Source organism: Asparagus officinalis, chromosome 5, assembly GCF_001876935.1.
Source record: "Asparagus officinalis chromosome 5, Aspof.V1, whole genome shotgun sequence".
Classification (NCBI taxonomy): Eukaryota; Viridiplantae; Streptophyta; class Magnoliopsida; order Asparagales; family Asparagaceae; genus Asparagus; species Asparagus officinalis.
The window spans coordinates 129,781,772-129,808,243 of NC_033798.1; the positions used below are offsets into that span (position 1 = coordinate 129,781,772).

Below are 26,472 nucleotides of genomic sequence, written 5' to 3' on the forward strand. Positions count from 1 at the left end.
CAGTCTCCGGCCACCACTGCTTCAGTCTCCGGCCATCAACAGGTTAGGGTTTTGATTTGAGAGTGTTTTTGGGATTCTTAAAACCCTAGAAATTTAGGGACAGAGATCGTCCGGCCTCCACCCACGATACCTGAGCAGCGGGTTTGGATTGGGTTTTTGATCGGGTTCTGTAGTTTTTTTTTGTTTAACTCGAATCTTGATGAGATAAGATCTAGATCGGGTTAGAAGGAAGATGAAGAGGTTAGAGGTGATGTGGATCTAGACTTAGATCGATACTCGAGGCGTAGATCGGAGTCAGATCAATGACGACCGAGAAGGAGGAGGGGAGTGGCAGCACAAATCCTCTGGCCGAGGTGATGTCAAAGCTGAATCCTGATGATGTCGTGGTTCTGATGCGAGCATTCAAGATGTCAGCGAGTGAGAGCAAGCTAAAGCAGAAGATTGAGTTGCCACCGATTGAAATGAAACTCGAGGGTCCAGCCACTTATCTAAGCTGGTCGCGTCTGGTGAGGTACACTCTGGAAGGGAAGGGTCTGGAGGGGTACTTGACTGGAGAGAAGGAGGAGCCGAGTCAGAATGCACCTGAGAGAGCTGAGTGGAAGTCAACTCACATGCAGGTATATATTTGGCTCCTGAGCTCACTGACTTCGGGTATTGCATCCACAGTGGATGGCATAGCAAAGGTACAAGATGTCTGGGAAAAGCTGAGGAGGACCTACGATGGTGCTGGGAACAACCTGCGGGTGTACCAGATCAAGGATGTCTGGGAAAAGCTGAGGAGGACCTACGATGGTGCTGGGAACAACCTGCGGGTGTACCAGATCAAGAGGGAGATCTCGGCTTTGGTACAGGGGGAGAAGACTGTGCAGGAGTATGCTATAGAACTGGATCGCTTATGGCTAGATCAGGGCCACTTTAGGGTCCGACGACGATGCTGCACTGATCCTATATGTTCTGAGATTGAGATGGAGGATAGGGTTATGGTGTTCCTCCAGGGTCTGGCCCCAATGTTTGAGCAGAGGGTTGCTGTGCTACTGGCTCAGACGAGGATTCCCTCACTTGAGGAAGCGGTCTCAGCCATGATACAGGAGGAGAGCCGGATTAGGCTCCAGGCTGGGGCAGCTGGACTCCCAGGGGTGAAGTCAGCACTTGCAGTCTCCAACTCAGGTACCACAGGGTACAGGGGCGAGACCCGACAGTGCTACAACTGTGGTGAGGTAGGTCACCTGAAGCAAGCTTGCCCTAAGCTACCAAAGGAGCGAGATACAGGTGGAAGGGGGCATGCAGGGGGTCGTGGTCGAGGCAGAGGTGGTAGGAGAGGTGGAAGAGGAGGCTACCAAGCACATTTGATGATAGCAGAGGGAGAGAGTGAGGAGTTCGTGGTCTTTACAGAAGAGGATCATGAGTTTTTGGAGGTATTGAAGAGGAAGCAGAAAGCAGCAAGTGAGGGGAAGAGTGGGGTAGATGATGCATCCACCTCGTCTTCATCCAGGGGTAACCTTGCTTCCTTTGCTCACTCAGCTACAGGTACTTGTGATACACTTGCTCTTGCCTCTATATCCACCACTAGATCACCAGATTGGATAGTCGATTCTGGTGCATCTCGTCATGTGACTGGTGCTGCTAGGGAGTTTTCTTCCTATACTCACCTAGCAGTACCAGAGAGCATTCAGACAGCTGACGGTACGGCCCAGCCCGTGGTTGGTAAGGGCACAGTGCAATGTACTAACACTTTGACTTTGTCTAATGTCTTGCATGCTCCTTCTTTTCCTGTAAATCTCTTATCCATAAGTGCCATTATATCACAACTAAAATGTGTCGTTTTGTTTGATATTCCTAAGATGATCTTCCAAGAGAAGGGGACAGGCAGGCAACTTGGGACTGACACATGGCATAGTGGTTTGTGGTACCTAGATAGAGAGGGTATGGATTTGGCCCTCTCATCTATTGTGGAGGGAGCTGGAGGAGCTGGGAGGAGTGTGGAGGACTTGTTGCTGCTCCATCATAGGCGCTTGGGTCATCATTCTTTTCCGGTTTTGAGTAGGTTGTATCCGTCTTTGTTTGAAAAGGCTAATAAGGAAAAACTCGTGTGTGATGCATGTGAGTTGGGAAAGCACACTAGGAGCTCTTATGTTAGTTCTGGTAGTAGGAGTTCTAGTGTTTTTGAGTTGATTCACTCTGATGTATGGGGGCCTTGTCCCACAACTGCTGTGAATGGATTTAGATATTTTGTCTCTTTTATTGATTGTTTTTTCGTGTGACGTGGCTTTATTTGATGAAAAACAAAAGTGATGTGTTTGCTTGCTTCAAGGACTTCCATAAAGGAGTTCAGACTCAATATGGTGCAGTTGTGAAAGTATTAAGGTCTGATAATGGGACAGAATACACCAATAGGATGTTTGGGGAGTACTTGTCATCTCAGGGGATACATCATCAAACAACATGTACATACACACCAGAGCAGAATGGGGTAGCAGAAAGAAAGAACAGACATCTCCTTGAGGTGACTCGGAGTATGATGATTTCGATGAAAGTCCCAAAGTACTTGTGGGGGCAAGCAGTTCTGACAGCCGCCTATTTGATCAACCGGATGCCATCACGGGTGTTAGACTGGAAGTCTCCGATTGAGATGTTGAAAGGTAAGAATGGAGATATTCTTCCTCTCAAAAACTTTGGGTGTGTGTGCTTCGTGCAGGACAACAGACCAAATGTGGGAAAACTAGATCCGAGGGCTGTGAAGTGTATCTTTGTGGGGTACTCAGCTACTAAAAAGGGGTATGTGTGCTGGAGTCCTGTGGAGAGGAGACTGTTTGTGAGTATGGATGTTACATTTCGCGAGTTCGAACCATACTACTCAGAGGCTACATCACCCTTTGGAGACTTGCCCGATACAGAAGGTATGAGGCGAGAGGGGGAGAGTAGGAGGATGGTGAGTGTGTGTGGTATTTCTTGCCCATTTGAGATTTCGGCTGTGGTTGAGCCGGAAAAGGAGGAATCAGCTAGGGTTGAGCCGGAAGCGGAGAGGAATGAGCTCGAAGGTGGTAGAACTTTGACTCAGGGGGAGTCGAGATACCGTGAGGTGTATGTGAGGAGAAATAAGCAGATTGAGGGAGCCGTGCCCACAGTGCCACCAGTGCCAAGTCCCTTGTCTCTGCCTTCTCCGACTCTTGAGACACCTACACCATCCACTTCAGACTCAGAATACACAGGTGATATGATTCCTCCCTCTACTCCTTCCACCCCCCTATTGGTAAGGCGGACTACTCGCGGGAATGCGGGTATTCCTCCTGACCGATATGGTTTCTCTCCTGACCGATATGGTTTCTCACATGATATTGCTCAGTTTGTCTCTTACTCACACATATCACCTGTACATGGAGTATTCATTGCATCATTAGACACTGTCTCTATCCCTAAGTGTTGGCAGGTTGCTAAGGGAGATCCGAAGTGGAAGGCAGCCATGCTAGAAGAGCTCGGTGCCCTCGACAAAAACAACACTTGGGAGCTTGTGTTACTACCACCAGGCAAGAAGGCTGTCGGATGCAAGTGGGTCTTCACAGTGAAACAGAATCCAGAGGGTCTGATTGAGCGCTACAAGGCTCGGTTGGTGGCAAAGGGGTACAGTCAGACCTATGGTATTGATTATGATGAGACTTTTACACCCGTGGCAAAGATGAGCACAGTAAGGACACTGATTTCCCTAGCAGCGAATGGTGTGTGGAAGTTACACCAACTTAATGTGAAGAACGCTTTCCTTCATGGTGATTTGTTGGAGGAGGTGTATATGGAGGTCCCACCGGGTTTTGGCACAAACCAGACGGTTGGTAAGGTGTGCAGGCTCAAGAAGTCGCTGTATGGGCTGAAACAGTCTCCTCGTGCATGGTTTGATAGATTCAGAAAGGCCATGGTGTGCCTAGGCTACAAGCAGATCAATGCCGACCACACGGTGTTTTATCGGCAACAGGGTGACCACATTTCCATGCTTGCTGTGTACGTAGATGACATGATCATTACTGGAGATGATGAAGGGGAAATTGCACAGCTGGAGGTAAAGTTGGGGAAGGAGTTCGAGGTAAAGGATCTAGGACAGCTTAGATATTTCCTTGGGATTGAGGTGGCTCGTGGAGCAGAGGGGATTGTCCTATCTCAAAGGAAATATGTCTTAGACTTGCTCACAGAAACAGGGATGTTGGGGTGCAAGCCTGCTGCTTCTCCAATTGATCAGAAGTCCAAGTTGAGTGCAGAGGCAGGAGAACAGGTCGACCGAGAGAGGTACTAGAGACTATCTGAGTCATACGCGTCCCGATATTTCATTTGCAGTGAGCGTGGTGAGCCGCTACATGCATGACCCTAGGAAGAGCCATATGGATGCAGTGTATCAGATCTTGAGGTACCTGAAGAGTGCACCTGGGAAGGGATTGATATTCAGGCAGAATGAGCACTTGAACATTGAGGGCTATTGTGACTCTGATTGGGCTAGTTGTGCCGATGACAGGAAGTTCACATCGGGTTACTGCATGTTTGTAGGGGGTAACTTGGTCTCTTAGAAGAGCAAGAAGCAGTCTGTTGTTGCGAGATCTACGGCAGAAGCAGAGTATAGGGCCATGGCCTTAGGAGTTGCCGAGATGTTATGGTTGAAGACTCTATTGGGAGAGCTCAAGATGGACCAAGGGGCTCAAATGAAGTTGTGGTGTGACAACAAGTCCGCAATCAGCATTGCCAACAATCCGGTGCAGCATGACAGAACCAAGCACGTGGAGATTGATAGGTTCTTCATAAAAGAAAAGCTGAATAGTGGGCTATTGGAGCTAAGTCATGTAGCTACTAAAGATCAAGTAGCTGATTGCCTCACCAAAGGACTTAGCTCAATAGATCTAGCTAGGTTATGTGACAAGATGGGCTTGATGGATATCTTTTGCCCATCTTGAGGGGGAGTGTTGAAATATGTAGTTTATAGAAAGATAAGGGCTTGGATGTAAAATGTAACACATTATATAAGTAAAAGGTTAATGAAGAAAGCAGCTTTTTTCCTGATTCAAGTTCTCTCTCTCAAAATTCCTATTCCCGACATATCCGTCCGATATATCCGACACGTCTCCCGATATATCCGATATGAACTCTAAAAACGCAATGCACATTGAAAAGCTCCATATCGTATCGGCTGGCCCCTAAATCTGACATATCGGTCGACATTTAAAACACTGCTAGATAGTCATTTGTATCTCATCCTCAACTGTAGTAAGCACGAGGATCAAATGCATGTGGAAGCTATAAGCCTATAACACAACTATTGTACACTTTTACTGTCATATTATTGATTTCAAGTATGTCATATCATCTAAATCTTAGTAGTATATAACATCTCAATGTTTGTGTTACTCATCTTGGAAAAGACTTTTTGATAAACTCAAGTCTAACGCTATGTCCAATTTGTCTTGCAGCTATGAATTTCGTTTAAGGATTTCTCTGACACCAGGAGGAGACCTGATACTTATATCACGCATTAGAAATACCAATGCAGATGGGAAGCCATTTTCGTTTACATTTGCATATCACACTTACTTTTATGTTTCTGATGTCAGGTTTGTAAATTTAACCTTGCAAGTGTTTTCTTCAATTTTATTTTTACGATAAATATCAGCGAAATTGGAGAGTTAGACTAGGTTTTTTAATCTATGAAGTGAATTAAAGGCTAAAGTAGAGAATTTTTAATATATTGATTATGTAGCTACCCTGTATAATAACACCTTATTTAACTTAATTATGGGTGCCTCACCTTTATAGAAAATTGTACTTCAGTCATAACTATGAAAGCTTCTGACACTACTGGCATGATGTTTCTATGATGCAAAGTAGCCCATATTCGTTTCAATAGCGGACTAACTTTTTTACTCAAAATAACATGGAATATTCAGGTTTCAGATATTATGGTTGGTTGTAAGGATGCTTTAGACTGATAGGATATGATAAAGATGCTTTAATCATCTAATATGGAACAAAAAAGCGTGAAGGAAAATTGAAAATAAAAATGTTGAAGGTAACATGAAAGAATATTTAATGCCTGCAGAATTAAGATTTCACAGTTCACAAGGGAAGATTGCTTAAAAAATTCCAAGCAACAATGAGGACTTATGTATCTTAGACAACAGTCAGAATTACCCCAGCTTCGTAAGCTAAGTTTGCACTTAAATAACCAAGCTACCAAACAACAACAAAGTTAGTTGAACTAGTTGAATATGCATCTAGCAATTAAGGGTAGAACATGACTCGAACAAGATGAATAAGTTAGAGGTTGCTTCTTATTGAAGATAACATGAGAGAATTTGTTGTTAGGGGTTGAACAATGTGCAACCAAAAGGTCCAAAACCAATAAATACACTGATTAAGAGTAGTGATTAAATTATACTTAATGGAGCAAGTAGTAGTGGAGGCAAGATTCACAGAACTTCGTCGGAAGCAATTAAGAAGGATACAATATTGGTTAATATAGTAATATAGTGGAGGAGATATCTCTTAACATGACGGAATGGAAGAAGAACAATATTTCATATATCTGGCACGAAAAATTTGGAATAAACGCATTTGTAGTTGTTGTTTCTAATTTACTTATTAATCATGAATCAACTATCTAAAACTCTGGATGGATTTGGGAAGGGAAAATGTTTTGACCAACTTGCTTTATCTGCAATGCCCCTGATCATGTTGATTTGATTTACAGGAAGTTCCTCTGCATCTCCCCTCATTAGTTGAAGGGAACTTGGTCTGTAGGATTGAATTGGAATAAATGGAAGACTCTCAAACTAATAGTTGGAGCCTAAGTTGCATGAAAACGGGTGCGGCTATCGGTACGGGTGCATGTATGGGTAGGGGCACGATAAAATTGTAAAATGTACGATATGAGGACACAGATACACACACACACGGGCGGATCCAGTAAATTTTGTTAGTTGGGGCAAGATCACTAGCTATAAATAAGTATATGATACTTTAACTAAGTATTAATAACACCAAAATAAAGCCGACATGTATGTACACAAACAAAAATAGTCAATAGAAGTATATTGTTAAAAAAATTTACAATTGTTCCCTTCACGTTCTCATATTTTGATAATATTATATGATTTTCTCATTATCAATGTTATCAAATATCTCTCTCTCAATATAATTGACTAAACAATCATTCAGCCAGTCATCGCCCATGCTATTGCGCATTCGATTCTTCACTATATTCATTGCAGAGAATGTTTTTTTCCACGGACGCAGTAGTAATTGGTAGTATCAAAGATAACTTCAAAAGAAGATATACTAAATGATGTACAACATGCTTTTTTGTCTCTACCAACTTTGCAGAAAGATCACCAATTCCTTTTAGATTTAAAAATCCCTCAACTAATTGCACATCTATAATGTAATTCTTAAGTTGCCCATCAAGTGCCATAATATCAAATAAGGAGAATTCTGAAGGATAGAAGTGGGCGAGCCGGATAAGTTTTTGTTTATCAAAAGCAACAAGTGAATCATGCAGGCTCAAGCATGCTATACAAAGGAGCAATTCAGTATTTGACTATGTGAACCGATTATTTAGTTCTTGGAGTTGCATGTCGATGAGTTGATAGAATATTTGAACTTGAAAATGGTGCTAGTTTGTAACTTGCTCAACTCTACGCCTCGACCTTCCTTGAGAAACAAATATCTCATCCATTTTAACGACAATGATATTGTTCTTCTCACAAAATAAGCAAACTTCCTCAAATAAAGAACTCCATCCATCATCTCTCAGTAATTGTAGTCGACGTTTTGATACTTTAACTAATGCCATAGCATTTACAATGTCTTGATCCTTTCTTTGTAGTGCTTGAGACAACTCATTAGTAACTCCAAGTATGGTCTTCATCAAATGCAAGTTGAAGACAAATTCAAAAGTTTGGATAGAACTCAACAACTCACAAGCTTCACCTCTTTGCTCTAAACTTGTACCATCTTCCTCAATGATCACAAGAATATCAGCCGCTGAAGAAAAAATGACGATTAGATTAAGCAATGTACTATAGTGTGAGCCCCAACGAGTGTCCCCGACTCTTTTAAGAGTAGTTTCTTGATTCAAGCCACGTCCGCTAGGTATTTCACCCATTTTTGATACTTCTTTTATCTTCCTAATTTGCTTTTCTTGAAGAATATCTCGATGCTTACAAGAGGCACATGCAACATTACACAAACTAGTGACCAAATTGAATAGCAAAGCAATTTCAACTTGCTTTTTGGCAACAACGACAAGTGCTAATTGAAGTTGATGCGCAAAACAGTGCACGTAAAAGGCGGATCCATTCTCTTTCAATATCAAACTTTTGAGTCCATTGAACTCCCCTTGCATATTTCTAGCTCCATCGTAACCTTGACCCTACAATATTGAAAAGCTCAAACCATATTTCTCAAATTCCGATTCCAAAGCTTCTTTAAGTGATAGAACATTCGTGTTAGAAACATGTACAAACCTAAGAAAACACTCAACGACACATCCTTTTTCATTCACATAATGCAAAACAATGGCCATTTGCTTCTTGATAGATATATCACGAGATTCATCAGTTAAGACTGCAAATAAGTTATCTCCAAGACCATTGATAATCATAGTAGTAGTAAAACTAGCTGCAACATTTACAACATCTTTTTGAATACTAGGTGCTACTAGTTTCAAATTCCCACGAGTACCTTTTAAGACCTTGTCAATGGTCTCATTATAATCTGCAAGAAAATGAAGAAGTTCAAGAAAGTTTGACTATGGAATGCCCAACCCTTGATGTAGAAGAAACCGAACACAATCTATTGTCGCCGTTAAATGAATGCGATAATCCCTTTTAGTTTGATCCAATTGTATGACAATGGCAACCTCAATATGTTGCTTTTGATTCACTAGTGCTTCACACTTCCTCCAAGCTTCATTATGAGAACTATTTGGACCACCGACATGAACTTGTAACCTCACTTTTTTTTCCAATTTGAAAATCCTTCAACAATAAATGCATCACCACCCACTTGTTCTTCAAGTTTTGGCCTCATAAGATAGCAACATAAACAATAAACTGCATCTTTTGAGATACTATATTCTAACTGTTGATGTTAATTGATCACACAGTCAATTAAATCCGTGGTTGGATGGGGGTGAAGTTGATGAGGGGGCAGCTTTCTTTCCTGAATATTCAGTTCTGAGTTGAGTGGTTGAAAAGTCTGCACATATAGAAACTCGTGAGAGGACGGGGACTAGTTCCTCCGTGGTTCCTCCGATGATCAATGTTCGCGGGGAAAATCGTAGCTTTCTTCATTGTTGATATCATTGCACTCAGTTAACAACTTTATGTGTTACAAAGAGATCCGGTCTTTTTATAAGATCCGGCTTACAATGAAAATCAAAATAAAACAAAGAAATCAAAATTACAACTTCTCTCTTTTACCGAACAAATCACAAGATCCTGTTATTCGGTCTCTTGCTTCTGTGGGTTGTTTGCCTGCGCCGGGGTTGCTTACCGTGGACCACCGCGTGATCTCGATCCGGTCGGATCTACACGATATGACGGGTAATATTCCACCAAGGGAATAATAGCCGGGAGGGATTGTTTCACCAAGGAAACAACCGCTCGAATCTCGGGATCTAAGAACCAAGCTTAGATCCGGAGTGTGATCGTGTAGATCTCAAATCCAATCCTCTCGAACTCCTGCCTTATTTGGCGGTGGTGATCGCCGAGCACCGGATCTGAAAGTCCAAGTCTCCAAGCCTTCAAAGTAGTGATCTTTTTTTTTAAATCTGAGTCTTCAATCCAGCAGGGCTTCGCCTCTCTCCAAAATTTCCAACCTCTGAAACAAATGAGCACAAGGCCTATTTATAGGCACTCAGAACTGTGCATTTGCACAGTTCTGAGCCTAGCCACCCATGGGTGGCTCGGCCTTGGCCGAGCCACCTCAGGGTGGCTCGGCCTTGGCCGAGCCACCCTGGGGTGGCTCGGCTTTGGCCGAGCCACCTCAGGGTGGCTCGGCCTTGGCCGAGCCACCCTGGGGTGGCTCGGCCACCGAGCCACCTCAGGGTGGCTCGGCTTGGGCCGAGCCACCCTGGGGTGGTTCGGTTTCGGCCGAGTCCCCGGGTGTTTGTCCGTTTCGTCCTTTGTTTCCGGTTCTGGTTCTCTTGTGTGGTTGATTGACTTGGCAACGACTCTTTGACTTGATTCCAGATTTGGCAGTGAGTCGGGTTCCTGATATGGCAGTAAATCAACTTCTGAATTTGAGTCCGGAATTGATGTTGATTTGATCGTGATTCATCCGAGTTCGCTCTTGTTTAGATGACTCGGTGATTCACCTAAACATTGGTTTGATTCCGCGTGCGAGTGGATGCATTCCAATGCTTGGGTGCGATTTGTCGCCTCGTTAACCTGCTCCGTTGCGTATAGCTTGGCTTCAGCGTTGGCGGTCTTGTTTGGATACGTCGCCTGGTGGTCCGTTTGTTAAATCGGCGTCGAGCTGTGCTAAGGGACCTATAGGCAATTTTATACGCCTACAGATACCCCCTCCAAAGTATTTCAGTCTCATTCTTTTATAGAAGAGTCTGGAATACTTTGGATGTGATTGTCCCAACCTTCAGTCGGTGTAACGGGACTCTGGAATGACTTCTGTTCTGGATTCCTTCAATTCCTTCAGGCTATTCAGTGCTTTGTAGAATGCCTGTAGGGGTTCCGGTGCTGCATTTATTGTCTGACCGTTGTTGGAATTTGAACTTGAAGTCGATTCTTGATTTCTTGACTTTTTGGCTCGAGTTTGCTGCTTCAACACAGAACTTATCATCGATTGACTGCGTTGAATCTTCATCTATAACGCGTTGTCTGGCGTTTGAGCTTCATTGCGACGCGTTGTCCGGCGTCCAGGCTTCATTATGATGCACTGTTCGGCATTTGACACAGTTTATACTCGTACGTCTGCTGGAGTACACACGGTTTAAGCTCTTAAGGAATTGGAGCATGGATCTTATCCCAAGGTCGTTGGATGCTCGAGTCACGAGACCAACTCATAAAGTTGATGCGTCAATGACTCGCATATTTATAGGATTTTTGGCAAATCCTCAGCCATCAACGGGTTTGATGCGCCTTTACCGACTACCGTTTGAGTCGGGCTAGCATGCGGATTGTTTTAAGTCCGTTCCGCATGTGACGTTATGCTAAAAGAGTTAACTCTTTTAGTGCTACGATATTGAATACGTAGACTTCGTCTTTCTCCTGTGAAAAGACTAAACAGCAACGTGTATCAGACGTTGACTTAGGATTTTTGGCAAATCCTCAGCCCTCAACGGATTTGTCATGCTTTTACCGATTACCGTTTGAATCGGGCTTACATGCGGATTGTCTTAAGTCCGTTCCGCATGTGACGTTGTGCTAAAGGAATGAACTCCCTTAGACTTGATGCTACGACTTCGAATACGTAGACTTCGTCTTTCTCACGGGAATAGACTACCCGGCGACGCGTGTTAGGCGCTGACTTTAGGATTTTTGGCTAACCCCAAGCCTTTAACGGATTTGATTAACCTTTACCGACTACCGTTTGAGTCGGGCTAGCATGCGAATTGTCTAAATCCGTTCCGCATGTAACGTTGTGCTTAGAGACTGAATCCTCTAAGACTTGTTGCTATGACTTTGAATACATAGACTTCGCCGTTGTCATGGGAATAGGCTACCCAGCAACGTGTATTAAACGTTGACTTATCCCTCCTTAGGCTTCGGGATAAAATACCCCAGAATCGAACTCTGGTGTCTTTTTCTACGGGGAAAGACTAAACCGGCGACGCGTGTTAGGCGTCGGCATATCCTTTCTTAGGATTCAGGATGAAATTCCCCATGCGTGTAAGGCATGGATTTTGGTGTTATTAATAACAACCTGTCACAATGTTGAATATGTGAACGGGTGTTCTTTTTAAACGGTTAAGAACTGACCGGCAGCGCGTGTCAGGCGCAGACTTATCCTTGCTTAGGTTTCAGGATAGAATACCCCAGAATCGAACTCTGGTGTCTTTTTGTGCAGAAAAAAGACTAAACCGGCAGCGCGTGTTAGGCGCAGACTTATCCCTGCTTAGGATTCGGGATAAACTTCCTAGGATGAATCCTGAATTCTTCGAAAAGGATTGGTATGGGGAAGGAAGAATTTTATATTCTATTCCCCGAACAAAGAAGGAAAGGAGACTCGAGGTGGGATCTCCACCCCCAGAATCCGGAAAGGTGAAACTAAGAGTGGGATCTCCACTCCGAGAATCAAAAAGATTCGGATAACCCTAACTGTCGGAAGGTTTGATTATCGAACTAAAGATGAATTTCTCGTTTATCGAGAATGAATCGTGGTTTTGGTCCTAACTGTAGGAAGGTTTGACCAAGTGGGAGGTTTGAGGTGACCCTAACTGTAGGAAGGTTTGATCACTCGATTTGAAAGTGGACCTCTCGTTCATTGGAGGAATCGAGAGGGGTTTTTGGTTTTGGTCCTAACTGTAGAAAGGTTTGACCGAATGGAAGGTTTAAGACGATCCTAACTGTAGGAAGGTTTGATCGCTTGATTTGTGGACCTCTCGTTCATTGGGAGAATCGAGAGGGGATTTTGACTGTGGTCCTAACTGTAAGAAGGTTTGACCAATCAGGAACTTTACGTCCAGACTCTAACAGAGAGAGTGTTGAGTGCACAGACACAGTGAGAACTTGAATGGGAGTCCTTATTCATTACATTGCTGTGGTTTTGGGAACTTCCCGTTACATAAATCGTCCACCCCCAGTTTCCTCTGCGGAACTGGTTCGGACATTATTATCAGTTAACTAACCGGGTTATCCTTAAGAATATTAGCTTAATATTCTCCAGGAACTTCCCGTCAAAAGTGGGGAAACAGTTTAGACTCATATACCTATTGGAGTATCAGGGAGTAGTTTAACCTCTTATACCGGTCGGAGGATTGAGAAACAGTTTATACTCGTATACTCTTTGGAGTGTCAGGAAGCAGTTTATACTCTTATACCGGTCGGAGTTTTGCCGTTTTTATTTGGCTTACCTTAGCGTTATAACGCCGGCTTCGACCAAGGTCTGAATGCTATTCCTGAGAGCAAAGCAATCCTTGGTGGGATGAACAACCCTTCTGTGGTATGCACAGTACTTTGGGTCCGTAGTGTTATCAGCTTCCTCCTGATTCGTGATAGGTGGTAGCTTGATCTTGTTGCCTTCGAGGAGCGATTCGAAGATGGTTGGAACGTCTTCGTCCTTGAAGGAATACTCTCTCTGGAGTCTCGGACCCGAAGTCTTCTGCTGCCTTCGGGATTGCTGTTGTGACGCTTGATTAGCACCACCAGCAGCTGCAGGTGCTTTGCCCTTACCACGGGAAGCGAAGTTTGAGTCCAGCAGATTAACCGTCGGTTGGTTCCTTTCGGCCTTCTTCCTTTTAAGGAAGCGTTCGGCTTGTTCACCGCGCACCTTCAGATCCTTCCAAGTGTCAGACGGTGCTGTCCCCATTGCCTCCAATACGTCCAATGCGAGGTTGTTGTGGCAAGTCTGGAGAATGAATTCCTCGGTGATCGGGTCCCGGCAATTCATCGCCTTGTTCCGGAACCTTTTGACGAAGGTGTCGACTAACTCCCCGTCTTTTTGTTTCTCGTCGAGCAACGATCCGATAGAGATCTCGGTGTCGTCGTCGAAGAAATTTGCAAGGAACTTCGTCTCCATGTCATCCCAGCTGTTCACGCTTCCTGGCTTGAGGCGACGATACCAATCGAAGGCAGCTCCGCGAAGAGTGCCGACGAATGACCGCACCATCAGAGGCTCGTTCCCAGAGATAGCACCCAGGTGCGATTTGAAATAAATCAAATGCTGGGTGGGGGAACCCCTTCCATCGAACGGCGTGAAGTTGATTAGACTAAACTTCGCCGGATAGGGGATTGATTCCCATTCCCTCGGGTATGGACAAGGAATGCCCGTTTTCTTTACCTCTTGAGCAGACAGCAACGTATTGATTTTACTCTCGAGGCTTTTGATCTTCAAGTCTTCACTTGTATCCCCGTTGGCATCCTCACTACCACCCCCTGCATTGATGGGAGGGTTATTGGCATTGTGAGCTTCATCCCCATCCGCGTGCTCCTTTTCCTGAGCAACCTGGTTACGGTGGCTTGGTTCACCTTGTTGGTTCCTGAATGCTTGGATTTGCTGTTCATGCATCTCTCTCATCTGCTGCATGGCCGTCTCCATCTCGAATTTAAAACTTTCTTTCTGCTTAGCCAAAGCGTCTTCAAGCATTTTGGCCATTTCTTCCGCGCCTATCATGAATGACTCGCGGGGTTGTCCTTCGCTGGACACTGTATTGTCCGATGCGACAGCAGAGCAGGAATCCGATTCTTCATCTTCCGAAGGCAATCTTATCCGAACCCTACCATAAGTTCCTCGTGCGATGGCTCCGGACTGCAGACGGGTTACACGCCGGGACGCTTCCAGAAACGATTTGAGATCAATCTGTGTCGATGTCTCTTTGCTGGTCATGTTGGCGGTGACCTTCGGAAATTCTCCATCCTTAACCACTGTTCTTCTTTGCCGGAAGCGCCTATGCCTTGGTTTTGGCGTTTCGGTGCCGAGCCTTTCGAACACTGAAATTCTCTCGGGGACTCCCTTGATGCAGTTGCATTGAGACAGTACTACCCGAATGAGCTTGGCACATGGGCACTGAGTTTCGAGCCCTTGAGGGCTTCTTTTTCTTGTTTTGTTCGTACCCCCAGCACGATAGTACAACTCGTCCATTTGATCGGAGTAACCTATCGCGTGTTGGCATGATTTCCCAGGTATAACGTTATCATCCTCGGATGACAACGTTTCCTTCTGAGAGCAAACTGCCTTATTTGGACTTCCGAGAGTCACTCGCCTCGAAACACGCCTTTGTAGACATGAATTCTCAGCGGGCTCCCGAACTTCGATGCGCAAGGTAGTGCGCTTGGGTGCCGTAAACTCTTTGTCATGTTGAGGGTTGTGTCGACCCCCAGCATGTTGATTAGTTCGGAGCCTCTTCATCGGGCCCGAGCGTTCATGGACTTCGTTGCGCTCGTCGGGAATTGGACCGAGGCGCTCCAAGATTGACCTCCTTCCTCGGGATGGTTCGGGAGGTTGAACTCGTTTTGAAGGCTGTAAAGGTCGATCCTCGGCCTGACTCACCACTTTGGACTTTGGCCTCCATATTTTGTGAGTTAGTGGTGATTTCTTGGCTACTCCATTCTGCCACCTTCTACGGGCTTCTTGAACTTGAGCTCGTGCTTGTGCTGAGAGTGCGCGGCGCTTCTGAATGCGATCCTCCAGCGTTGAACGGTTCCGTTTGACACGGATCCATTCGTTCGTTGGTGGCTTGGAGGAGTTGCCATTCATTGGTTGTTGAGGTCGTTCGCCTCTTCTGTTCTTCAGATCCGTGTTGTAACGGATCCCGTCCACAGATTCCATTGCCTTTGCGATTTGTTTCGCAAGGCGCTGACGTTGCCTTTGGCGGGCTCTCTTTGAGAGAGTCACTACGCCCTCGGCAACGGAAGATTCGGCCAGAGCAGATCTGACCTGGTTGGAAGGAGAGATCTCACCCGATGCAGCTTCGGCATCAAACGGGGCGAGATCTTCGTTGGCAGCTTCAACTTCTTCGTACCAACGAAGTTTTCTCTTGGAAGAGAGCTTTGGAGACTTGGACTTGCGAGGGGAGGTGGATTCGGACGAGGATGACAGATACTCCTCGAACTTTTGTTGGTCGAATTCGTACTCGACCTCCTCCTCGACCGGGATCGGGATCCGCGGCTGCGACGCGACAGCTTCGGCAGTAAAGCTGTTGGCTCCCACTGTGGTCGCCAGATTGTTCGCGGGAAAAATCGTAGCTTTCTTCATTGTTGATATCATTGCTATCTCAGTTAACAACTTTATGCGTTACAAAGATCCGGTCTTTTTATAAGATCCGGTTACAATGAAAAATCAAAGAAAACAAAGTAAAGATTACAATTTTCCTTATTTGTCGAACTAATCGCGAGCTCCTGTTTTGCGGTCGCTCGCTTTGGTGGGTTCTTTGCCTGCGCCGGGGTTATTTGCCGTGGACCACCGCGTGATCTCGATCCGGTCGGATCTACACGATATGACGGGTAATATTCCACCAAGGGAATAATAGCCGGGAGGGATTGTTTCACCAAGGAAACAACCGCTCGAATCTCGGGATCTAAGAACCAAGCTTAGATCCGGAGTGTGATCGTGTAGATCTCAAATCCAATCCTCTCGAACTCCTGCCTTATTTGGCGTTGGTGATCGCCGAGCACCGGATCTGAAAGTCCAAGTCTCCAAGCCTTCAAAGTTGTGATCTTTTTTAGATCTGAGTCTTCAATCCAGCAGGGCTTCGCCTCTCTCCAAAATTTCCAACCTCTGAAACAAATGAGCACAAGGCCTATTTATAGGCACTCAGAACTGTGCATTTGCACAGTTCTGAGCCTAGCCACCCATGGGTGGCTCGGCCTTGGCCGAGCCACCTCAGGGTGGCTCGGCCTTGGCCGAGCCACCCTGGGGTGGCTCGGCTTTGGCCGAGCCACCTCAGGGTGGCTCGGCCTTGGCCGAGCCACCCTGGGGTGGCTCGGCCACCGAGCCACCTCAGGGTGGCTCGGCTTGGGCCGAGCCACCCTGGGGTGGTTCGGTTTCGGCCGAGTCCCCGGGTGTTTGTCCGTTTCGTCCTTTGTTTCCGGTTCTGGTTCTCTTGTGTGGTTGATTGACTTGGCAACGACTTGTTGACTTGATTCCAGATATGGCAGTGAGTCGGGTTCCTGATATGGCAGTAAACCAACTTCTGAATTTGAGTCCGGAATTGATGTTGATTTGATCGTGATTCATCCGAGTTCGCTCTTGTTTAGATGACTCGGTGATTCACCTAAACATTGGTTTGATTCCGCGTGCGAGTGGATGCATTCCAATGCTTGGGTGCGATTTGTCGCCTCGTTAACCTGCTCCGTTGCGTATAGCTTGGCTTCAGCGTTGGCGAGCTAACGGTCTTGTTTGGATACGTCGCCCGGTGGTCCGTTTGTTAAATCGGCGTCGAGCTGTGCTAAGGGACCTATAGGCAATTTTATACGCCTACAGATACCCCCTCCAAAGTATTTCAGTCTCATTCTTTTATAGAAGAGTCTGGAATACTTTGGATGTGATTGTCCCAACCTTCAGTCGGTGTAACGGGACTCTGGAATGACTTCTGTTCTGGATTCCTTCAATTCCTTCAGGCTATTCAGTGCTTTGTAGAATGCCTGTAGGGGTTCCGGTGCTGCATTTATTGTCTGACCGTTGTTGGAATTTGAACTTGAAGTCGATTCTTGATTTCTTGACTTTTTGGCTCGAGTTTGCTGCTTCAACACAGAACTTATCATCGATTGACTGCGTTGAATCTTCATCTATAACGCGTTGTCTGGCGTTTGAGCTTCATTGCGACGCGTTGTCCGGCGTCCAGGCTTCATTATGATGCACTGTTCGGCATTTGACACAGTTTATACTCGTACGTCTGCTGGAGTACACACGGTTTAAGCTCTTAAGGAATTGGAGCATGGATCTTATCCCAAGGTCGTTGGATGCTCGAGTCACGAGACCAACTCATAAAGTTGATGCGTCAATGACTCGCATATTTATAGGATTTTTGGCAAATCCTCAGCCATCAACGGGTTTGATGCGCCTTTACCGACTACCGTTTGAGTCGGGCTAGCATGCGGATTGTTTTAAGTCCGTTCCGCATGTGACGTTATGCTAAAAGAGTTAACTCTTTTAGTGCTACGATATTGAATACGTAGACTTCGTCTTTCTCCTGTGAAAAGACTAAACAGCAACGTGTATCAGACGTTGACTTAGGATTTTTGGCAAATCCTCAGCCCTCAACGGATTTGTCATGCTTTTACCGATTACCGTTTGAATCGGGCTTACATGCGGATTGTCTTAAGTCCGTTCCGCATGTGACGTTGTGCTAAAGGAATGAACTCCCTTAGACTTGATGCTACGACTTCGAATACGTAGACTTCGTCTTTCTCACGGGAATAGACTACCCGGCGACGCGTGTTAGGCGCTGACTTTAGGATTTTTGGCTAACCCCAAGCCTTTAACGGATTTGATTAACCTTTACCGACTACCGTTTGAGTCGGGCTAGCATGCGAATTGTCTAAATCCGTTCCGCATGTAACGTTGTGCTTAGAGACTGAATCCTCTAAGACTTGTTGCTATGACTTTGAATACATAGACTTCGCCGTTGTCATGGGAATAGGCTACCCAGCAACGTGTATTAAACGTTGACTTATCCCTCCTTAGGCTTCGGGATAAAATACCCCAGAATCGAACTCTGGTGTCTTTTTCTACGGGGAAAGACTAAACCGGCGACGCGTGTTAGGCGTCGGCATATCCTTTCTTAGGATTCAGGATGAAATTCCCCATGCGTGTAAGGCATGGATTTTGGTGTTATTAATAACAACCTGTCACAATGTTGAATATGTGAACGGGTGTTCTTTTTAAACGGTTAAGAACTGACCGGCAGCGCGTGTCAGGCGCAGACTTATCCTTGCTTAGGTTTCAGGATAGAATACCCCAGAATCGAACTCTGGTGTCTTTTTGTGCAGAAAAAAGACTAAACCGGCAGCGCGTGTTAGGCGCAGACTTATCCCTGCTTAGGATTCGGGATAAACTTCCTAGGATGAATCCTGAATTCTTCGAAAAGGATTGGTATGGGGAAGGAAGAATTTTATATTCTATTCCCCGAACAAAGAAGGAAAGGAGACTCGAGGTGGGATCTCCACCCCCAGAATCCGGAAAGGTGAAACTAAGAGTGGGATCTCCACTCCGAGAATCAAAAAGATTCGGATAACCCTAACTGTCGGAAGGTTTGATTATCGAACTAAAGATGAATTTCTCGTTTATCGAGAATGAATCGTGGTTTTGGTCCTAACTGTAGGAAGGTTTGACCAAGTGGGAGGTTTGAGGTGACCCTAACTGTAGGAAGGTTTGATCACTCGATTTGAAAGTGGACCTCTCGTTCATTGGAGGAATCGAGAGGGGTTTTTGGTTTTGGTCCTAACTGTAGAAAGGTTTGACCGAATGGAAGGTTTAAGACGATCCTAACTGTAGGAAGGTTTGATCGCTTGATTTGTGGACCTCTCGTTCATTGGGAGAATCGAGAGGGGATTTTGACTGTGGTCCTAACTGTAAGAAGGTTTGACCAATCAGGAACTTTACGTCCAGACTCTAACAGAGAGAGTGTTGAGTGCACAGACACAGTGAGAACTTGAATGGGAGTCCTTATTCATTACATTGCTGTGGTTTTGGGAACTTCCCGTTACATAAATCGTCCACCCCCAGTTTCCTCTGCGGAACTGGTTCGGACATTATTATCAGTTAACTAACCGGGTTATCCTTAAGAATATTAGCTTAATATTCTCCAGGAACTTCCCGTCAAAAGTGGGGAAACAGTTTAGACTCATATACCTATTGGAGTATCAGGGAGTAGTTTAACCTCTTATACCGGTCGGAGGATTGAGAAACAGTTTATACTCGTATACTCTTTGGAGTGTCAGGAAGCAGTTTATACTCTTATACCGGTCGGAGTTTTGCCGTTTTTATTTGGCTTACCTTAGCGTTATAACGCCGGCTTCGACCAAGGTCTGAATGCTATTCCTGAGAGCAAAGCAATCCTTGGTGGGATGAACAACCCTTCTGTGGTATGCACAGTACTTTGGGTCCGTAGTGTTATCAGCTTCCTCCTGATTCGTGATAGGTGGTAGCTTGATCTTGTTGCCTTCGAGGAGCGATTCGAAGATGGTTGGAACGTCTTCGTCCTTGAAGGAATACTCTCTCTGGAGTCTCGGACCCGAAGTCTTCTGCTGCCTTCGGGATTGCTGTTGTGACGCTTGATTAGCACCACCAGCAGCTGCAGGTGCTTTGCCCTTACCACGGGAAGCGAAGTTTGAGTCCAGCAGATTAACCGTCGGTTGGTTCCTTTCGGCCTTCTTCCTTTTAAGGAAGCGTTCGGCTTGTTCACCGCGCACCTTCAGATCCTTCCAAGTGTCAGACGGTGCTGTCCCCATTGCCTCCAATACGTCCAATGCGAGGTTGTTGTGGCAAGTCTGGAGAATGAATTCCTCGGTGATCGGGTCCCGGCAATTCATCGCCTTGTTCCGGAACCTTTTGACGAAGGTGTCGACTAACTCCCCGTCTTTTTGTTTCTCGTCGAGCAACGATCCGATAGAGATCTCGGTGTCGTCGTCGAAGAAATTTGCAAGGAACTTCGTCTCCATGTCATCCCAGCTGTTCACGCTTCCTGGCTTGAGGCGACGATACCAATCGAAGGCAGCTCCGCGAAGAGTGCCGACGAATGACCGCACCATCAGAGGCTCGTTCCCAGAGATAGCACCCAGGTGCGATTTGAAATAAATCAAATGCTGGGTGGGGGAACCCCTTCCATCGAACGGCGTGAAGTTGATTAGACTAAACTTCGCCGGATAGGGGATTGATTCCCATTCCCTCGGGTATGGACAAGGAATGCCCGTTTTCTTTACCTCTTGAGCAGACAGCAACGTATTGATTTTACTCTCGAGGCTTTTGATCTTCAAGTCTTCACTTGTATCCCCGTTGGCATCCTCACTACCACCCCCTGCATTGATGGGAGGGTTATTGGCATTGTGAGCTTCATCCCCATCCGCGTGCTCCTTTTCCTGAGCAACCTGGTTACGGTGGCTTGGTTCACCTTGTTGGTTCCTGAATGCTTGGATTTGCTGTTCATGCATCTCTCTCATCTGCTGCATGGCCGTCTCCATCTCGAATTTAAAACTTTCTTTCTGCTTAGCCAAAGCGTCTTCAAGCATTTTGGCCATTTCTTCCGCGCCTATCATGAATGACTCGCGGGGTTGTCCTTCGCTGGACACTGTATTGTCCGATGCGACAGCAGAGCAGGAATCCGATTCTTCATCTTCCGAAGGCAATCTTATCCGAACCCTACCATAAGTTCCTCGTGCGATGGCTCCGGACTGCAGACGGGTTACACGCCGGGACGCTTCCAGAAACGATTTGAGATCAATCTGTGTCGATGTCTCTTTGCTGGTCATGTTGGCGGTGACCTTCGGAAATTCTCCATCCTTAACCACTGTTCTTCTTTGCCGGAAGCGCCTATGCCTTGGTTTTGGCGTTTCGGTGCCGAGCCTTTCGAACACTGAAATTCTCTCGGGGACTCCCTTGATGCAGTTGCATTGAGACAGTACTACCCGAATGAGCTTGGCACATGGGCACTGAGTTTCGAGCCCTTGAGGGCTTCTTTTTCTTGTTTTGTTCGTACCCCCAGCACGATAGTACAACTCGTCCATTTGATCGGAGTAACCTATCGCGTGTTGGCATGATTTCCCAGGTATAACGTTATCATCCTCGGATGACAACGTTTCCTTCTGAGAGCAAACTGCCTTATTTGGACTTCCGAGAGTCACTCGCCTCGAAACACGCCTTTGTAGACATGAATTCTCAGCGGGCTCCCGAACTTCGATGCGCAAGGTAGTGCGCTTGGGTGCCGTAAACTCTTTGTCATGTTGAGGGTTGTGTCGACCCCCAGCATGTTGATTAGTTCGGAGCCTCTTCATCGGGCCCGAGCGTTCATGGACTTCGTTGCGCTCGTCGGGAATTGGACCGAGGCGCTCCAAGATTGACCTCCTTCCTCGGGATGGTTCGGGAGGTTGAACTCGTTTTGAAGGCTGTAAAGGTCGATCCTCGGCCTGACTCACCACTTTGGACTTTGGCCTCCATATTTTGTGAGTTAGTGGTGATTTCTTGGCTACTCCATTCTGCCACCTTCTACGGGCTTCTTGAACTTGAGCTCGTGCTTGTGCTGAGAGTGCGCGGCGCTTCTGAATGCGATCCTCCAGCGTTGAACGGTTCCGTTTGACACGGATCCATTCGTTCGTTGGTGGCTTGGAGGAGTTGCCATTCATTGGTTGTTGAGGTCGTTCGCCTCTTCTGTTCTTCAGATCCGTGTTGTAACGGATCCCGTCCACAGATTCCATTGCCTTTGCGATTTGTTTCGCAAGGCGCTGACGTTGCCTTTGGCGGGCTCTCTTTGAGAGAGTCACTACGCCCTCGGCAACGGAAGATTCGGCCAGAGCAGATCTGACCTGGTTGGAAGGAGAGATCTCACCCGATGCAGCTTCGGCATCAAACGGGGCGAGATCTTCGTTGGCAGCTTCAACTTCTTCGTACCAACGAAGTTTTCTCTTGGAAGAGAGCTTTGGAGACTTGGACTTGCGAGGGGAGGTGGATTCGGACGAGGATGACAGATACTCCTCGAACTTTTGTTGGTCGAATTCGTACTCGACCTCCTCCTCGACCGGGATCGGGATCCGCGGCTGCGACGCGACAGCTTCGGCAGTAAAGCTGTTGGCTCCCACTGTGGTCGCCAGATTGTTCGCGGGAAAAATCGTAGCTTTCTTCATTGTTGATATCATTGCTATCTCAGTTAACAACTTTATGCGTTACAAAGATCCGGTCTTTTTATAAGATCCGGTTACAATGAAAAATCAAAGAAAACAAAGTAAAGATTACAATTTTCCTTATTTGTCGAACTAATCGCGAGCTCCTGTTTTGCGGTCGCTCGCTTTGGTGGGTTCTTTGCCTGCGCCGGGGTTATTTGCCGTGGACCACCGCGTGATCTCGATCCGGTCGGATCTACACGATATGACGGGTAATATTCCACCAAGGGAATAATAGCCGGGAGGGATTGTTTCACCAAGGAAACAACCGCTCGAATCTCGGGATCTAAGAACCAAGCTTAGATCCGGAGTGTGATCGTGTAGATCTCAAATCCAATCCTCTCGAACTCCTGCCTTATTTGGCGTTGGTGATCGCCGAGCACCGGATCTGAAAGTCCAAGTCTCCAAGCCTTCAAAGTTGTGATCTTTTTTAGATCTGAGTCTTCAATCCAGCAGGGCTTCGCCTCTCTCCAAAATTTCCAACCTCTGAAACAAATGAGCACAAGGCCTATTTATAGGCACTCAGAACTGTGCATTTGCACAGTTCTGAGCCTAGCCACCCATGGGTGGCTCGGCCTTGGCCGAGCCACCTCAGGGTGGCTCGGCCTTGGCCGAGCCACCCTGGGGTGGCTCGGCTTTGGCCGAGCCACCTCAGGGTGGCTCGGCCTTGGCCGAGCCACCCTGGGGTGGCTCGGCCACCGAGCCACCTCAGGGTGGCTCGGCTTGGGCCGAGCCACCCTGGGGTGGTTCGGTTTCGGCCGAGTCCCCGGGTGTTTGTCCGTTTCGTCCTTTGTTTCCGGTTCTGGTTCTCTTGTGTGGTTGATTGACTTGGCAACGACTTGTTGACTTGATTCCAGATATGGCAGTGAGTCGGGTTCCTGATATGGCAGTAAACCAACTTCTGAATTTGAGTCCGGAATTGATGTTGATTTGATCGTGATTCATCCGAGTTCGCTCTTGTTTAGATGACTCGGTGATTCACCTAAACATTGGTTTGATTCCGCGTGCGAGTGGATGCATTCCAATGCTTGGGTGCGATTTGTCGCCTCGTTAACCTGCTCCGTTGCGTATAGCTTGGCTTCAAGTTTCCTTTCCAGCTGAAGATAGAATATAAAATTCTTCCTCTTTAGCACCGGGAGATAGAATATAAAATTCTTCCTCTCCTCGGACCTTTCCGATGCTCGGAGTGGAGATCCCACTCCCAGTTCATCCTTTCCGATGCTCGGAGTGGAAATCCCACTCCCAGTTCATCCTTTCCGATGCTCGGAGTGGAGATCCCACTCCCAGTTCATCCTTCCAGATACTGGGGGTGGAGAATCCCACCTCGAGTTTCTTTTCCAGCTGAAGATAGAATATAAAATTCTTCCTCTTCAGCACCGGGAGATAGAATATAAAATTCTTCCTCTCCTCGGACCTTCCCGATGCTCGGAGTGGAGATCCCACTCCCAGTTCATCATTCCGGATGCTCGGAGTGGAGATCCCACTCCCAGTTCATCCTTCCGGATGCTCGGAGTGGAGATCCCACTCCCAGTTCATCATTCCGGATGCTCGGAGTGGAGATCCCACTCCCAGTTCATCCTTCCAGATACTGGGGGTGGAGAATCCCACCTCGAGTTTCTTTTCCAGCTGAAGATAGAATATAAAATTCTTCCTCTTTAGCACCGGGAGATAGAATATAAAATTCTTCCTCTCCTCGGACCTTTCCGATGCTCGGAGTGGAGATCCCACTCCCAGTTCATCATTCCGGATGCTCGGAGTGGAGATCCCACTCCCAGTTCATCCTTCCAGATTCTGGGGGTGGGGATCCCACCTCGAGTTTCCTTTCCAGCGGGAGATAGAATATAAAATTCTTCCTCTCCTATTTGACACAACTTTCAACTTCCAATTCGCGCACTTGGTGCATGGGGAATTTTATCCCAAATCCTAAGTAGGGATAGGTCAACTCCTAACACGTATTTCCGGGTAGCCTATTCCCGTGACAAGGGCAAAGTCTACGTATTCAAAGTCGTAGCATTAAGTCTAAGGGAGTTCATTCCTTTAGCACAACGTTACATGCGGAACGGATTTCGACAATCCGCATGCTAGCCCGATTCAAACGGTAATCGGTAAAGGTACATCAAACCCGTTGAAGGCTGGGGGTTTGCCAAAAATCCCAAAGTCAACGCCTAACACGCGTTGCCGGCTTAGTCTTTCACCAATTGAAAAAGACACCAGGATCTAAACCTGGGGAATTTCATCCCGAAGCCTAAATAGGGATAAGTCAACGCCTAACACGCGTTGCCGGGTAGTCTATTCCCGTGAGAAAGACGAAGCCTATGTATTCAAAATCGTAGCACAAAGCCTCAGAGAGTTTACTCTCTTAGCACAACGTTACGTGTGGAACGGATCTAGACAATCCACATGCTAGCCCGATTCAAACGGTAATCGGTAAAGGCACATCAAACCCGTTGATGGCTGGGGGTTTGCCAAAAATCCCATAAATCTGTCATTTGAAAAAAAATATATATATAATACAGAGAAATCACAAAAGAAGTAAATGTGGAGTTTCCATTGATAGACTGAGTTAAAAGCATACAACAAAAAGCTCGTTAGCCCGAAGGCATCTGACGCTATCCATCCTCGCCATGTTAGCCATTAGATGCGCAAGGGAGCTCTCGCGTGACTGAAGCTCACGCCCGACGGAAGATCTCAGTTCACGCCACTGCTCCATCCTATGCTCTAACTCAGAGGATACGAAAGAAGAAGCCCCGGTAACCTCCAATTCCTTCAACTCTCGTATCTCTGACTCCAGGGCGGCGAAATCAGCAGTGAAGGAATCAGCCAATTCTGGGTATCCTTCCTCCCTCATCATCGTCATATGGCGAGAGAAGGAACGCCGGAACTGATCGAAGCCGCCTCCTCGGTGAAGAAGCTTCTCGATCAAGCCATTATAGAAGGCGGGGAAGAAACTGAGGTCCGTACGGAAAGCCTCTCTGTCAGGATCGGTATCGACCAAAAGGCTACGGACACGCTCATATAGGGAAGATCGAGATCCTACAAGCAGAAACATAGGAGCTCAGTGGATTATCGAATATGAAAAGGAAAGTCAAAAGGCAAGTTCTGAACATACCGACACCAACAGACGTCCCCTCGGGTTGAGGTCCGACAGGCTCTGGGACAGCGGCAGAAGAGGGTACGTCAGCCCCTGCAGGCGGATTGCTCGCACCACTCGGCAAAGACGGAGAGGCACCACTGCTATGAAGACTTTCAGCCCCGGGAACTGTAGTAGTATCAGGCCCAACACCTGGTCCTACAGTGACACTCCTATGTTAACCAAATGGAAATTTGGATAAGTAAGGAGAATCGGGATAAGAAAATCGTATGCATACCTGCAATCCCCCCGTCCTCAGATGCAGCCAGGATGCCAAGAGTCATGAGAGTATCGGCCCAAGCGGCTGGTCCTATAATGGCATTCTCTTATTAGTCAAAAAAAAAGAATTAGACGAATAAGAAGGATTGGGATAGTACAGTCATCTGCATACCTGCAGATCCATCATCCGTAGGCATTTGAGGGATGCCAGGAGTCATATGAGAATCAGTCTTAGTGGCTGGTCCTATGATTGCACTCATATATTAGTCAAAAGACGGATGAACATAAGAAAGTACGATATCCCTAAATCGTATGCATACCTGCAAGCCCGTCACTCTGAGGCAAACTGGATATGCCAGGGATAGATACCGGGCTAACTCCAATGGTTGACGCTGCGATAATCAATCATTCATTAGTCAAATAAAAGATCGGGCAAGAGGAGGAGAATCAGATATGTACCGGTAGATGAATCATTCCCAAAGAATGGTCTCTCGATCCCTCTGGAAGTCTGCTCAGCCAACATGTCAGCTAATAAGTCGGCATCCGGCTTCGAGAAGCTTGGCCCCTCCATCGCAACATCTGCAGGGTAACCTGAATGTTGAAAGA

At 46.5% G+C, this 26,472-nt stretch overlaps 1 protein-coding gene and 1 long non-coding RNA gene across 2 annotated transcripts in view; one reads left to right on the forward strand and one right to left on the reverse strand.

Annotated features, from left to right (window-relative positions):
• The window catches only part of LOC109842622 (putative glucose-6-phosphate 1-epimerase), a 36,434-nt gene that overhangs the window by 3,500 nt on the left and 6,462 nt on the right, over positions 1 to 26,472 (forward strand). The window contains exon 5 of the mRNA XM_020411473.1: positions 5,442 to 5,582. Within this exon, the coding sequence (XP_020267062.1) occupies positions 5,442 to 5,582 (141 nt within the window). The remainder of the gene's footprint in view (positions 1 to 5,441; positions 5,583 to 26,472) is intronic.
• On the reverse strand, positions 25,885 to 26,286 carry LOC109841346. Its single transcript, XR_002247241.1, has 3 exons — positions 26,187 to 26,286; positions 26,039 to 26,110; positions 25,885 to 25,957 (listed from the first exon to the last, which is right to left on the reverse strand). It is a non-coding gene; the product is annotated as an uncharacterized LOC109841346 (long non-coding RNA).